Source organism: Muscardinus avellanarius, assembly GCF_963383645.1.
Source record: "Muscardinus avellanarius genome assembly, chromosome: 6".
Lineage (NCBI taxonomy): Eukaryota > Metazoa > Chordata > Mammalia > Rodentia > Gliridae > Muscardinus > Muscardinus avellanarius.
The window spans coordinates 66,559,222-66,573,891 of NC_137791.1; the positions used below are offsets into that span (position 1 = coordinate 66,559,222).

The 14,670-nt window shown below is 39.4% G+C and overlaps 1 protein-coding gene across 3 annotated transcripts in view; it reads left to right on the plus strand.

Annotated features, from left to right (window-relative positions):
* Positions 1-3,252: 3,252 nt before the first annotated feature.
* Positions 3,253-14,670, plus strand: part of KLHL8 (kelch like family member 8) — a gene marked incomplete at both ends in the record, with an annotated part of 31,205 nt that continues 19,787 nt past the window's right edge. Inside the window, 3 exons of one of the 3 annotated variants that reach the window (XM_080697842.1) lie at positions 3,253-3,465; positions 7,540-8,088; positions 10,915-11,101. In XM_080697842.1, coding sequence (XP_080553968.1) covers positions 3,253-3,465; positions 7,540-8,088; positions 10,915-11,101 — 949 coding nt within the window. The remainder of the gene's footprint in view (positions 3,466-7,539; positions 8,089-10,914; positions 11,102-14,670) is intronic. The other 2 variants (XM_080697843.1, XM_080697844.1) reach the window with 2 other exon arrangements.

Consider the following 14,670-nt stretch of genomic DNA (forward strand, 5'->3'; position numbering starts at 1 on the left):
TCTTGGTACCGAGATTACAAGCATATGCCACCATGCTTGGCTTGCTATAGTTATTCTGTGTGTGTTGTGTGTGTGTGTGAGTGTGCACGCGCGCACACGTGCACATGCATGCATGGGTACTGGGGATTGAAACTAGGGAGATCCTGCTTTCAAGCAATACCCCTAGCCCAGTTTAAATTTTATTTTGAAGCAGGGCGTGGCGGCGCACGCTTGTAATCCCCGCGCTTGGGAGGCAGAGACAGGAAGATTGCACAGGTTCGAAGCCAGCCGCGGGCGCTGGCTTAGGAGACCCTGTTTCCAAATAAAAATGTAAAAATAGGTCTGGGAGTGTAGCCCGGAGGTAGAATGGCTTCCAGGAACCCCAGTACCACCAAAAAAATAAAGTAGAAAGCTTTGCATGTAATGGAACTTCAGAAAATTATAGATATCTTAACCAGAATTTTAGCTGCATCAACTTCTTTATTGTTAACCTTGTTTCCAGCTTTGGACAGGAGCAAATGGTCTGTGTAAAATTAAAGATTGTAGTTAATAAAAGTTTCTGTGGCAGATAGGCATAATGGTAGCCCCCAATGAGTCAAGTCTTCATATAATCCCATTTCAGGCAGGAAGAACCTATAACTTTCTTCTAATTAACAGCATTGGTGCTAGGATGTCAGGCTCTTCATTATGTTACATTATATAATAACCTTGTGAGCACACTGGAATGAGAGGCTCTCCTGCAGGCCTTGAAAAGTAAGCTACAAGGTAGACAGCCATGTAGCAGGGAACTTCCACAGTCCCTCAGAACTACAGACTTCTACATGACAGCAAAAAGCTAGGGCCCCTCAGACACATAGCTGCAAGGAAATAAATTCTACCAGTGACTGGGATGAGTGTGGAAGCAGATTTTTCCACAGTTGAGCCTTGGCCTACACCTCCAGTTCAGCTGTTTGAGGTCTTTAAGCATAGGATCTAACTAAGCTATGCCCAGACTTTTTTTTATTTTGGTGGTACTAGGGTTCCTGGAAACCCTTCTACCTTTGGGCTACACTCCCAAACCTATTTTATACTTTTTGTTTAGAAACGGTCTCTTAAGCCAGTGAGGCTGGCTTCGAACCTGCGTGATCTCTGCCTACCAAGCACAGGGATTACAAGCGTGCATCACCATGCCTGGCTACCCAGACTTTTAAACCACAGAAACTGCAGGAAAATAAATGTACATTAAGTCACTAAGTTTGTGGTGATCTGTTACTGAAGAAATAAATACCGAAGAAATAATCACTTGTATATCCATTATTGCATTTTAATAATTCTCAGTGTAGTCCTATGAGTAGATAGGTATCCCTGTTAATATATGTAAAAACTGAGGTTTAGTAAAGCCTTTAAAAATGGCCACACAGCCAGGTATGGTGGCACATACTAGTAATCCTAGTATGTGGGAAGCTGAGACAGGAGGATTACAAGTTTGTGGTCAGCTTCAGCTACCTAGTGAGGCCCTCTGTGACTTAGTGAGACCCTGTTTCAAAATAAAGTATAAATATAGGACTAGGGGTGTAGCTCAGAGGTAGAATGCTGCTGGGTTCAATCTAGAATGCCCCTGGGTTCAATCCCCAGTACCATGAAAAAAGACCACACAGTCAGCAAGTGGTAAAATAGTTGCTTAAACTTAAAATCCTTTGTTTCTGTTACTGCAGTAGAACTGTAGTGTAGAACTATTGATGGTGTAGATAGTCACTAAATATGCTTTGATAAGTTTGATTTTTTATGAATAATAAACTCTATCTGAAAATGAAATGAACTCTTTATGCAGCAGTTTCTGTGTCTGGCTATATAGTATCACTGTGGTAGAAGAATAAAAGTCACTAAAATGGAAGGCTGACACTCTTCCCCTGGTACTTGAAAAAGAATGTAGCTACAGATAAGCATCCTGCAGGGGGCCAGATAACCAGGCAACTGCCTGTAAATAGGTAAAGGCCATATCCAGCCTTGTAGAAGGCCACATAGGTCAGTGACCTGCTCAGGAATTTCCCCCTCTTGCCCTTCCTGTACCTAACATCCTTGAGTGATCCTGCAATCACTGTCATGTTTCAACTTCTGGAAGCCTACCTGGAACTCGGAGCCAGTCTTTTAGGAGCTATCCTAAATTCACCCTACTGATGTAATACACTTCCTCTTTTCTACCCTAATTGGCATTGGGTTGATTATTCCAGAGGATTTCTGCAACATTGCTAATCCTGAAAATATTACTGTAAATGGTATCTTCATTTCATAAAAGAGATAAATGAGGTTTAAATAGATTGTCATTTTCCTAAGATCATACATTTGAAAAGTGGTGGAACTGACCTCGAAATCTAAGATGAACTTACTTGAAACAAAACATCTGTTTTTACCTGGCATTGCTAAACAAAGTTTCTAAATTTTAAAAATTTTAGTTCATAGCCTCTCCTTTGGGTAGTATATTTGATATACCAAATATATATTTGATATATTTGAACTTTTCTCATATTAAGTTTTTGAGGAGTTCTTTTACTGGCATAATTAGATTAAGTGAATTATGTGACATTTAGCATAAAAACTACAGTTAAGCTGAGAATAGTGATGCATGCCTGTAATCCCAGTACTTGGGAGGCTGCGATAGAAGGATTGAAGGTTTGAGGACAGCCTTAGCAAGTAGTGAGACTCTGATCAACCTATTGAGAATTTGTTTCAAAATAAAAATAATTCAGGCATGGTGGCACACTCTAATCCCAGTAATTGAGAGGCTGAGACAGCAGGATCACAGACTTGAGGACAGCCTCAGCAACCTAGTGAGTTCCTGTTTCAAAATAAACAAAAAAAAGTGTTGGAGGTATAGCGCAAAGATAGCATGCCCCTGGGTTCAGTTCACAAAAACAACAAGAATAAATAAAAATTAAAATAGGGTTTGGGGTATAGATCAGAGGTAGACACCTCTGGTTTCAACTCCCAGTACCCCAAACAAAATTACAAAGTTACTCTTTCAATAATGATTGATATTATTGTATATATTTAGTATTAATATACTTTGGTATAGTATTAATATACTATTAGTAAATGATGAGTTATTTTGGTTTATATTTATGTGTGTTTTGTTTTTTATTTTTTTCAGTCCCAGTGAACTGTACAATGGCAGTTGAGTGAATTTTTTAAAATACCTGAAGTTTAATGACTATTATCTACCTTGTCTTCTCATCCTTAAAAAAGAATAAATGTGATGTTTGAGAAGAGAGCTATCTTGAAAAAGTAGTGTTGCAAATGGCTTCAGAATCTATAAATGGGAAACAAACTAGGAATAACTTCACCAAGGGGAAAAGGAAACCACACCAGCAAATAAAGACCAGACCTTCCGCAAGTGACTGTGATGGGGAAGACTCCTTCATCTTTGAAGCGGATGAAGCTTGGAAAGATTTTCATGGTTCTCTTCTTCGATTTTATGAAAATGGAGAACTCTGTGATGTCACACTAAAGGTGAGACTACTTTTGTTCTCACTTTTCTCAACCGCTAGTGTGGAAAATTAGGGTGTCTGTAATTGAACAAAGCACACTTTTGGTGCTATACTTGTTATAGTCACAGTGATTATTATCTATTTTCTTTCTCTCTATCTCTCTGTACTGAGGATTGAACCCAGGGGCATTCTATCTCTGAACTATACCTCCAGCCTTTTTAAAAATAAAAATCAGGAGAGGCTGGCCTTGAATCTGGGATCCACCTGTTTTAGCCTCCTGAGTACTGGCATCACAGGTGTGTGTCACCATGCCTGGTTCAATTTTATTTTTTAATTGAAAGGAAAAAGACATAAGAAATATTAAAAAAAAAGAAAGGTTAGCATAAAATAAAACTATTATGTTAATTTGATTGTGATTTTTGGTTAATTCTAAATTTAGTTTTTAACTTATTTTGGTTCTAGGAGTTGAATCCAGAGACATTCTACCTCTGATATACACTCACAAACCATTTTTTTATATTTTTATTTTGAAATAAGCTTTTGCTAAGTTGCTAAGGGTCTTGCTAAATTTCTGAATCTGGCTTTGAACCTGCAATCTTCCTGTCTCAGCCTCCCAAGTAGTGGGATAATATGCATGAGCTACTGCACCTAATTGATGTGTGTGTGTGTGTGTGGTGCGTGTGTATGCACGTGCACATGTGTTATTGGGGATTAAATCCAGAGGTATTGTTCTGCTGAGCTACACCTCCATCCCTAATTTTTATTCTTTTCTTTTTTCTTTTTTAGTTCTGGAGATGGAATCCAGGGGCATTCCTCTTAGCTACACCCCCAGTCCTATTTTTTTATTCTTTATTTTGAAACAGGTTCTCACTGAGTTGTCAAGGGCTTACTAAATAGCTAAGTGATCCTCCTGTCTCAAGTACTGTGATTTCAAGCATGTACTACCACGCCCAGCTGTAACTTAGTATTTAAGAGTTAATTTAGCTGTTTTGTTTTCTTTTTTAGTTTTTGAGAGTTCTATTGTTATTACTGAAGTTAGGTTGACATTGACCAGATAAGCTTTTAACTTTTTTTTTTTTTTTTTTTTGCGATACTGGAGGTGGAACCCAGGGGCATTCTACCTCCAAGCTACACTCCCAGCCCTATTTTTTATTCTTTATTTTGAAATAGGGTTTCACTGAGTTGCAAAGGATCTCACTAAGTAGTAGCTGAGGCTGTCTGTGAAATGTGATCCTCCTCTCTCAGCCTTCCAAATGCTGGGATTACAAGTGTGCGCCACCATGTTTGGCTAGTTTTAACTTCTGAATTTAAAATTTTTGATTTTTTTTTTTTTAGTCTGTTTAAAGTCAGAATTCTTGGTTATTTACTCAGCTGTACTTCGTTATATGTCTCTAATTTAACCTTTACTTCATTGCTATTAACTATTCAGTGAAATTTGTCTCCATCTGATAATTTAAATAGAGTAATTTAGACTTGGACAAAATTTCAGCAGTTCTTGAGTGAACTGTTAAGTCTGAGTTCTATAGGATCATGTTTTGTTAAGCAGACTTAATAAAATTGAAAAGTGATAAAGCAGTGTTGACAAGGTTGTGTTCTGATTGTTTCCCATTTCATATTTCACAGTTTGTTTTGTTTTCTTTTGGTTCATGCTAGACAATAGCCCTACATTGAGACAGTGAACTATACCCTCAGCCCCCATTACACATGTGTGTGTGTGTGTGTGTGTGTGTGTGTGTGTGTGTATGAGATATATATATATATACTGGAGATGAAACCTAGGGGCATGCTGCTTCCGAGCTACATCCCCAGCCCTATTTTTTTATTCTTTTTTTTTTTTTTTTTTTTTAAACAGGGTCTCACTGAGCTGCAAAGGGCCTCACTGAGTAGCTGAGGCTGTCTGCGAACCCTGATCCTCCTGTCTCAGCCTCTCAAATGCTGCCCATTAAACAATTAAAATACTTATTATTATCTCTATGTGGTATTATTAAGGGATTCAGTCAACTACATCTGTTCAGCATTTTCCCTGTGAGATTTGCCTCTTTGGGATCTTTTTCATTTTGCTTTTTTCTCCTGTTTGCACACATTCTTAGCACTCATTGTCATGATAACTAATTGAGGGTACAATTTGAAAAAGATCAGGTGACACTCAACACAAATTCATAAATTGAAAACAGGTTTTAGGTTACAGTCCCAGCTTAGAATGCACCTGAGGCTGGCTTCGAACCTGTGTGATCCTCCTGTCTCAGCCTCCCAAGCTCTGAGATTACATGCATGCGCCATCACACACAGCTCTTTAGGCTATTTTCAAATATTTATTAGATTACAGATCCTGTTTTAGTTCTGAAGTAAATTTGAAAACAGCCAAGTTTTGTTATAGTTTGTGATATAACTTGAGTCTTACTAGAACCTAAATCCTGCTTGATGAGTTCTGTTTATTTATTTATTTTTTTTAGTTTTTAATTTTTGGTGGTACTGGAGGTGGAACCCAGAGGCTTTCTACCTCCAGGCTATACTCCCAGACCTTTTTAATATTTTTTTTGGAAACAGGGTCTCACTAAGTACCTGAGGCTGGCTTTGAACCCGTGCGATCCTCCTGTCTCAGCCTCCCAAGCACAGGGATTACAAGCGTGCACCACCACGCCCGGCAAAGAGTTCTGTTTCAAAAGTAAATATTGTTTAGCAAATAGAAGTGATCCTCTTTTACTTGTTAAAATAAGTGGTATTCAAGTCAAGTGTGGTGAAACACACTTGTAGTCCCAGTATTTAACATGCTGAGACAGGAGGATCGCATGTTGGTGGCCAGCCTCAGCTTCTTAGTGTTGCCCTTTTCAACTTAGACCCTGTTTCAAAATAAAGAATAAAAAAATAGGCTGGAGCTAAAGCACAGAGGTAGAATGCCCCTGGGTTCATCCCCAGTAACACATACACACACACAATTGATGTAAGATTTCAGTGTTTTATTTATATTATTATATGAAATATATCATCTCAAATTATTATTTTTTTATTTTTATTTTGGTGGTACTAGGGGTACAACCCAGAGGCTTTCTACCTCTGGGCTATACTCCCAGACCTATTCTATATTTTATTTGGAAACAGGTTCTCACTAAGTTGCTGAGAGCCTCACTAAGTAGCTGAGGCTGGCTTTGAACCAGCGCAATCCTCCTGTCTCAGCCTCCCAAGCGCAGGGATTACAAGTGTGCGCCACCACGCCCAGCTTTCAAAGTAATTTAAACAGAAAAAGAAAAAGTCCCACTTGAGCTCATAATAAATACTAAATATTAGCCGGGCATGGTGGCACACGCTTGTAATCCCAGCATTCGGGAGGCTGAGAACAGAGGATCATGGTTCGCGGACAACCTCAGCTACTTAGGCCCTCTGTAACTCAGTGAGACCCGGTTTCAAAATAAAGAATAAAAAACAGGGCAGGGGGTATAGCTCGGAGGTCGAATGCCCCTGGGTTCCATCCCCAAACCTGGAGGAAAAATAAATAAATACTAAATATTGATGTATTTACTCTATGTTTTAGTTTTCTAATTGATAAATTATGACTAATAATTACACCTGCTCATAGTATTAGGACAATTGAGTTAGTATATAAAAACCACTTTTTTTTGGTGGTACTAGGGATAGAACCCAGGGCCTTCTACCTCCAGGCTACATCCCCGACCTGTTTTCTATTTTATTTGGAAACAGGGTCTCACTAAGTAGCTGAGGCTGGTTTTGAACCTTCGTGATCCTCCAGTCTCAGCCTCCTAAGTGCGGGGTTACAAGCGTGCGCCACCACACCCAGCTTAAAAACCACTTAAAAAGTGCCTGGTGTGTATTAAGTGCCAGATGTTTGCTGTTCTTACTCACAAAGTATAGCTGAAAGATGAGATGATAGAACAATCATAGTACATTGTGTAAACCTTGTAGATACACATGTAAAAATCGAGTGGATAATAAGATGACTGCCTGACTTTAAGAAATTAGTATTATTAAAACAAATACTCTATAATTTGTCTGGTGTTTTTGTCTCTTCTATAGCATGTGTTCTATGCTGATCTAAAGCTGATTTTGATATTAAACTGTCTGTCTTGTTTGTTTTGAACAGGTTGGCTCAAAGCTAATCTCTTGTCACAAGCTGGTACTGGCTTGTGTTATTCCCTATTTTAGAGCCATGTTTCTCTCTGAAATGGCCGAAGCCAAGCAAACGCTGATTGAGATTAGAGACTTTGATGGTGATGCAATAGAAGACTTGGTAAAGTTTGTCTATTCCTCACGGCTCACTCTGACTGTTGACAACGTCCAGCCTCTCTTATACGCAGCCTGTATTCTTCAGGTTGAGTTGGTGGCCAGAGCTTGTTGTGAATACATGAAGTTACATTTTCATCCCTCCAATTGTCTGGCAGTCAGAGCCTTTGCAGAGAGTCACAATCGAATAGACTTAATGGACATGGCAGATCAGTATGCCTGTGAACATTTTACTGAAGTAGTGGAGTGTGAAGACTTTGTAAGCGTGTCACCCCAGCATCTCCATAAGCTTTTGTCCTCCAGTGACTTAAATATTGAGAATGAAAAGCAGGTCTACAGTGCTGCCATCAAGTGGCTTCTTGCTAATCCTCAGCATCATTCCAAGTGGTTGGATGAAACACTTGCACAGGTAGGCCTAAAATAAGATTGTGTATGGAAATGAAATGGTAGAGAAGCAAATTAAGATTTTTATTGATTATGAAAAATGTAGCTTATTTAGGGAAGATAGAAACCATTGATGAAATACAATAGTGAAAATGGCTTCAATGCTTCTACTTTCCTATCCGCGTCCTATGTACTAATGTTTGTCACAGTTGAATGCTTTTTAATCTGAACATTTAAAATATTTCTTTGGCATAGTAATAGGGAGTATTATGTTTAGGCTAATAAAAATTATTCTGAGGATACATTTCTAAAGTAATACCATAACTCGCCAGGCGTGCTGGCGCATGCTTGTAATCCCGGCTCTTGGGAGGCAGAGACAGGAGGATCGCATAGGTTTGAAGCCAGCCTCAGCTACTTAGTGAGGCTCTCAGCAACATAGTGAGACCCTGTTTCCAAATAAAGTATAAAATAGGTCTGGGAGTGTAGCCCGAATGTAGAAAGCCCCTGGGTTCCACCCCCAGTACCACACACACACACAAAAAAGTAATATCATAACTGTTTTATAATAGTTTCTAAATTTTAATGAAACTTTTGCTAATGAATTATAGTTATTTCTAATTCTAAAAAGAACCATAAGATATCATGTTTTATTTCTTAATACTGATTTTTTTTTTTTTTTTGGTGGTACTGGGGTTCCTGGGAGCCCTTCTACCTCTGGGCTACACTCTCAGACCTATTTTATATTTTTATTTGGAAACAGGGTCTCTTAAGCCAGCACAGCTGGCTTTGAACCTGCGCGATCCTCTTGTCTTCGCCTCCCAAGTGCAGGGATTACAAGCGTGAGCTTGCGCCATCATGCCCAGCATAACACTGATTTTTTTTAAAAAACTGAGAAATATGTCATTATTATTATTACTTTTTTTTTTGCAGTACTGGGGAGAACCCAGGGGCATTCTACCTCTGAGTGACACCCCCAGCCCTATTTTTTATTCTTTATTTTGAAACAGGGTCTAGCTGAGTTGCAAAGGCCTCACTAATTAGCTTAGGCTGGCTTTGAACCTGCAAGATCCTCCTGTCTCAGCCTCCCAGGTACTAGGATTAAAGTGTGAGCCATCACGCCTGGCTATTGCTGTTTTTTAAAAATAGGAACCTAATAAGTAGGCCATTTAGAATGAATCTGTTATCCTTTTCTTTATTTTCTTTCTCTCCTTATTCACCCTACTCCACTTCCTCCCATCTCTTCTTTTCCCTCTCTTCATTTATTTCTGAGACGTAAAATGAATCTTTTTAAAAGTGAAGTGTTGCTGGGCATGGTGGCGTATGCTTGTAATCCCCGGGCTTGGGAGGTAGAGACAGGAGGATCGTGCTTGTTTCAAGCCAGCCTCACTGGCTTAAGAGACCCTGTTTCCAAATAAAAAAAATATAAAAATAGGTTTGGGAGTGTAGCCTGGAGGTAGAAGGGTTTCCAGCAGTACCACCAAAAAAGAAAAAAGAAAAAAAAGTGAAGTATTCTTATTTAGTTATTTTTCAAAATTAAATGCTTTGTTACAACTTTGTGTCTAATAAAAACTCAGTAATTATGACTCTGTGTGTGTGTGTGTGTGTGTGTGTGTGTGTGTGTGTGTGTGTGTTACTGTGGGCCTTCTACCTCTGGGCTACACCCCAGACCTATTTTTTTTTTTAATTTGGAAACAGGGTCTCGCTAGGTGTCTGAGAGCGTTACTGAGTTGGCTGAGGCTGCCTTTGAACCTGCAATCTTCCTGTCTCCGCCCTCCAAGTACTGGGATTACAAGCATGCACTACCACACCTGGCTAATTATGACAGTTTTATTATTTATTTATTTATTTATTGCAGTGCTGGGGATGGAACCCAGGTGCAGTCTACCTCCAAGTGACACCCTCAGCTCTATTTTTTTATTCTTTATTTTTGAAACAGGGTCTCACTGAGTTGCAAAGGGCCTCACTAAGTAGCTGAGGCTGTCTTTGAATTGTGATCCTCTGGTCTCAGCCTCCCAAATGCTGGGATTACAAATGTGAGCCACCATGCCCTGCTTAATTATGACAATTTTTAATAAAAATTTCTTAATAGCATTATTAAAAAATTAACAAATATTAAGAATAAAGCTAGGTATGGTGGTACATGCCTGTAATCCTAGTACTTGGGAGGCTGAGACAAGAAGATCAAACATTTGAGGTTGGCCGTAGCAAGTTAATGAGACCCTCAGCAACTTAGAGATACCTAGTTTCAAGAAATAGAAGATAAGCCGGGCGTGGTGGTGCACACTTGTAATCCCAGCATTTGGGAGGCTGAGACCGGAGGATCACGGTTCTCGGATAGCCTCAGCTTCTTAGTGAGTCCTCTGCAACTCAGTGAGACCTGGTTTCAAAATAAAGAATAAAAAATAGGGCAGGGGGTGTAGCTCGGAGATCGAATGCTCCTGGGTTCAATCCCCAGACCCACACACACACACAAAAGTAAATAAATAAATAAATAAAATAAAATAAAAGATAAAAAGGGGGTGAAGCTTGGAGGTGGAATGCTCCTGGATTCAATCCCTAATACAAAAATGAGGCATAAAATTGCTTATAATTACCAATGTTTGAGTATTTATAGGCAGATGAAACCTACTCAAAGTATGATTTTAAGTTGTTTTTTAAGCACTTGTAGCAATGTTTTGTTCTGGTTTTGGTTTTGTTATTCTGGGGATTGAACCCAAGGCCTTGTACATACTAGACAGATGCTCTACCACTGAACTATACCACCAGTCCCTAGATGAGTTTTAAAAAGAAAATAGGATGCAGTGATCCAATTACTATTTAAATCTTACATCCCTGCTATTCATGATCCTAGGTTCGTCTGCCATTATTACCAGTTGATTTTCTTATGGGTGTTGTGGCAAAAGAGCAGATTGTCAAGCAAAATCTAAAATGCAGAGATTTACTGGATGAAGCAAGAAATTACCATCTTCATTTGAGTAGCAGAGCAGTACCTGACTTTGAATACTCTGTTCGGACTACCCCAAGGAAGCGCACTGCTGGTAATCAAATTACTCATTTTAGTAACTCAGGAGTTTGTTGTTTGTTGAGATCTTTGTTGTATTTGGAGGTTGTGTATGTCTACCCAAAATTATATTTACCTAGGTAGTGCAAGATAATTAATATCTGATTATCTTATAGTAGTAATTGGCTAATAAGTATGTGTATGTGTGTATGTGTGTGTATTTTTTTCCCAATTCTTAGTGAACAAGATTTACTTTTACCAATAAGCCAATTAAAACATTTTTTTGGTATATCGTGGTCATACATCTTAATGGAGTACAAAATGGTAGAGGCATACATGCATACATCACCCAATTAGCCCTTATTCAATTCCTGCCCCATTCCTTCCTCCTCCCTCCTTCTCATGTTTGGCTTAGTGTTTGACTCTGATATGTTTCTTAATATACATCATGAACATTAGAGAATTTCCTTCTCCCCCCTCCCATCCCCTCAGTTAGGTTGCCTTATTTGCTCATCTATAGAATCTCCTTCTTCGTCTAGAGTTCCTCCCATGACCCATTTTTGCCCTAACTTACGCATATTAGGGAGAGCATCTGATTTTTTATTTTTTGTGACAAATTTCACTTAGTATTATGTTCTCCAGTTCAGTAAATCAAATTTTTAAAAAGCCACAAATCCTATATGCTCTGAAGACCTACTGAAATATGTTTTTGAGGTCTTACGTGATTTTTCTAGGCAGAATTAGCTCCTCTACTAGTGCATTTAGGACTTTAAACTGGTTTTGCTTTTATTTATTTAATTATTTATTTTTGTGATACTGGGTATTGAATTCAGGAGCATTCTACTCCCAACCTATATACCCCAACCTATATTTTATTTATTTATTTATTTATTTATGGGTCTGGGGATGGAACCCAAGGGCATTCGACCTCTGAGCTACACCTCCCCCCACCCTATTTTTTATTCTTTATTTGTAACAGGGTCTCACTAAGTTGCAGAGGGCCTCAATAAGTAGCCGAGGCTGACCACAAACCATGATCCTGTCTCAGCCTCCTGAATGCTGGGATTACAAGCGTTCGCCACCATGCCCAGCTTCCAACCCTATATTTTTATTCTTTATTATGAAACAGGGTCTCATTAAGTGGCAGAGGGCCTCACTAAGTAGCTGAGGCTGGCTGTGAACCTATGATCTTCCCAAGTACTGAGATTACAGGCGTGTGCCACCATGTCTGGCTCTTAAACTTTTTTTTTTTTTTCTTTGAGTGGTGGGGGAGCCCAGGGCATTTTACCTTTGAGCTACACTCTCGGCCCATTTTTTTTTTTTTTTTTATCCTTTATGTTGAAACAAGGTCTCACTGAGTTGCAAAGGGCCTCACTAAGTAGCTGAGTCTGTCCACAAACCAAATCTTCCAGTCTTAGACTCCCAAATGCTTGGATTACAAGTGTGTGCCACCATGCCCAGCTTAATCTTGTTTTAATATATTACATTGTAATCTATTTATTTGACTTTTTTTTTTTCTTTTGCAGTACTGGGGATGGAACCCAGGGGCATTTGACCTCCAAGCTACACCCCCAGCCCTATTTTTTATTTTGAAATAGGGTCTAACTGAGTTGCAAAGGGCCTCACTAAGTAGCTGAGGCTTGCTGGAAACCCATATCCTCCTGTCTCAGCCTCCCAAATTCTGGGATTACAAGCATGCACCATCATACCTGGCTTATTACTTGACTTTTTATGTGTGTGGAACTAAGAATTGAACCCAGAAGCATTCTACCTTCAAGCTACACCCTCAGCCTGATTTTATTTTTAATTTGGAAACAGGATGTCATTAGGCTGCTGAGAACCTCAATAAGTTGTGAGGCTAGCTTTGAACCTGTGATCCTTATGTCTCAGCCACCCAAGTCTGGGATTACAAGTGTGTGCCACCATGCCAGACTTGACATGTTTTGAGTTCTTTAAAGATGGCTAAGTATCTTATGTAGGTTTGTTTGTTTATTTATTTATTGTGGTACTGAGGGTGGAACCCCAGGGGCTTTTCTACCTCCAGGCTACACTCCTAGACCTATTTTATACTTTATTTGAAAACAGGATCTCACTAAGTTGCTGAGAGCCTCACTAAGTAGCTGAGGTTGGCTTTGAACCTGTGCAATTCTCCTGTTTCAGCCTCCCAAGTGCTGGGATTACAAGCTTGTGGCACTACGTCTGGCCTTTTGTAGGTTTATATCCTTAGTGCTCTAAGAGTAAGCTTTAATACATATTATGTGTTTAATTTTTTTCTTTTCTTTTGCAGTACTGGCGATTGAACCAGGGACATTCTACTTCTGAGCTACCTCCCATATATATATATATATATATATATATATATTTTTTTTTTTGCAGTATTGGAAATGGAATCCATGGGCATTCTACCTCTTAGCTATACCCCTAGCCCTGTTTTTTATTCTTTATTTTGAAACAGGGTCTCACTGAGTTGCAAAGGGCCTCACTAAGTAGTTGAGGCTGGCTGCAAACCGCGATCCTCCTGTCTCAGCCTCCCAAATGCTTGGATTATAAGCATGCGCCACCATGCCTGGCTTCCCTCCCCCAAGTTTTTATTGTTTATTTTGAAACAGTGTCTCACTAAGTTGTGGAGAGCCTCATTAAGTAGTGGAGGCTGGTGGCAAACCTGTGAACCTCCTGTATCAGCCTCCCAAGTATTGGATTTATAAGTGTGCACCACCATGTCTGGCTGAATATTGTTTTTACATTTTACCAAATCAAAAGAAGGACACTAGCGGGGCGTGGTGGTGCACACACTTGTAATCCCAGCATTTGGGAGGTCAAGACAGGAGGATCGTGATTTGCAGCCAGCCTCAGCTATTTCGTGAGGCCCTTAGCAATTCAGTGAGACCATGTTTCAAAATAAAGAATAAAAAATAGAGCTGGGAGTGTAGCTTGGTGGTAGAATGCCCCTGGGTTCCATCCCCAGTACAACAACAACAACAAAAAAAGCACCAAATGTATTTGTATCATGGACCATATTAAACACTTGGTATCTAAAGCTCACCCATATTTTTTAGACTTTGGCCTTGCAACAAAATAGTTTATGTTTACTGTGTGTGTGTGTGTGTGTGTGTGTGTGTGTGTGTGTGTGTGTGTGTGTGTGTTACTGGACATTAAACTCAGGAGCATTCTGTCTGAGAGATATACCCCCAGACCTATTTTATTTTTATTTTAAAACAGGATCTGCCGGGCATGGTGGCGCACACTTGAAATCCTGGCTCTTGGGAGCCTGAGACAGGAGGATTGCACAGGTTTGAAGCCAGCCTCAGCTACTTAGTGAGGCTCTCAGCAACTTAGTGAGACCCTTTTTCCAAATAAAGTATAAAATAGGACTAGTAGTATAGCCTGGAGGTAGAAAAGCCCCTGGGTTCCACCCTCAGTAACCCCCCCCACACACAATAATAAGTATATAAAACAGGATCTCACTAGATTGATGAGTTTCACGACTTGCTGAGGCTATCCTCAAACCTGTAATCCTTCTGTCTTAGCCTTCCAAATACTAGGATACAAGTGTGCCACCATGCCCCACTCATTATGTTCGCTTATATATTTGTACTTATAAAGAGT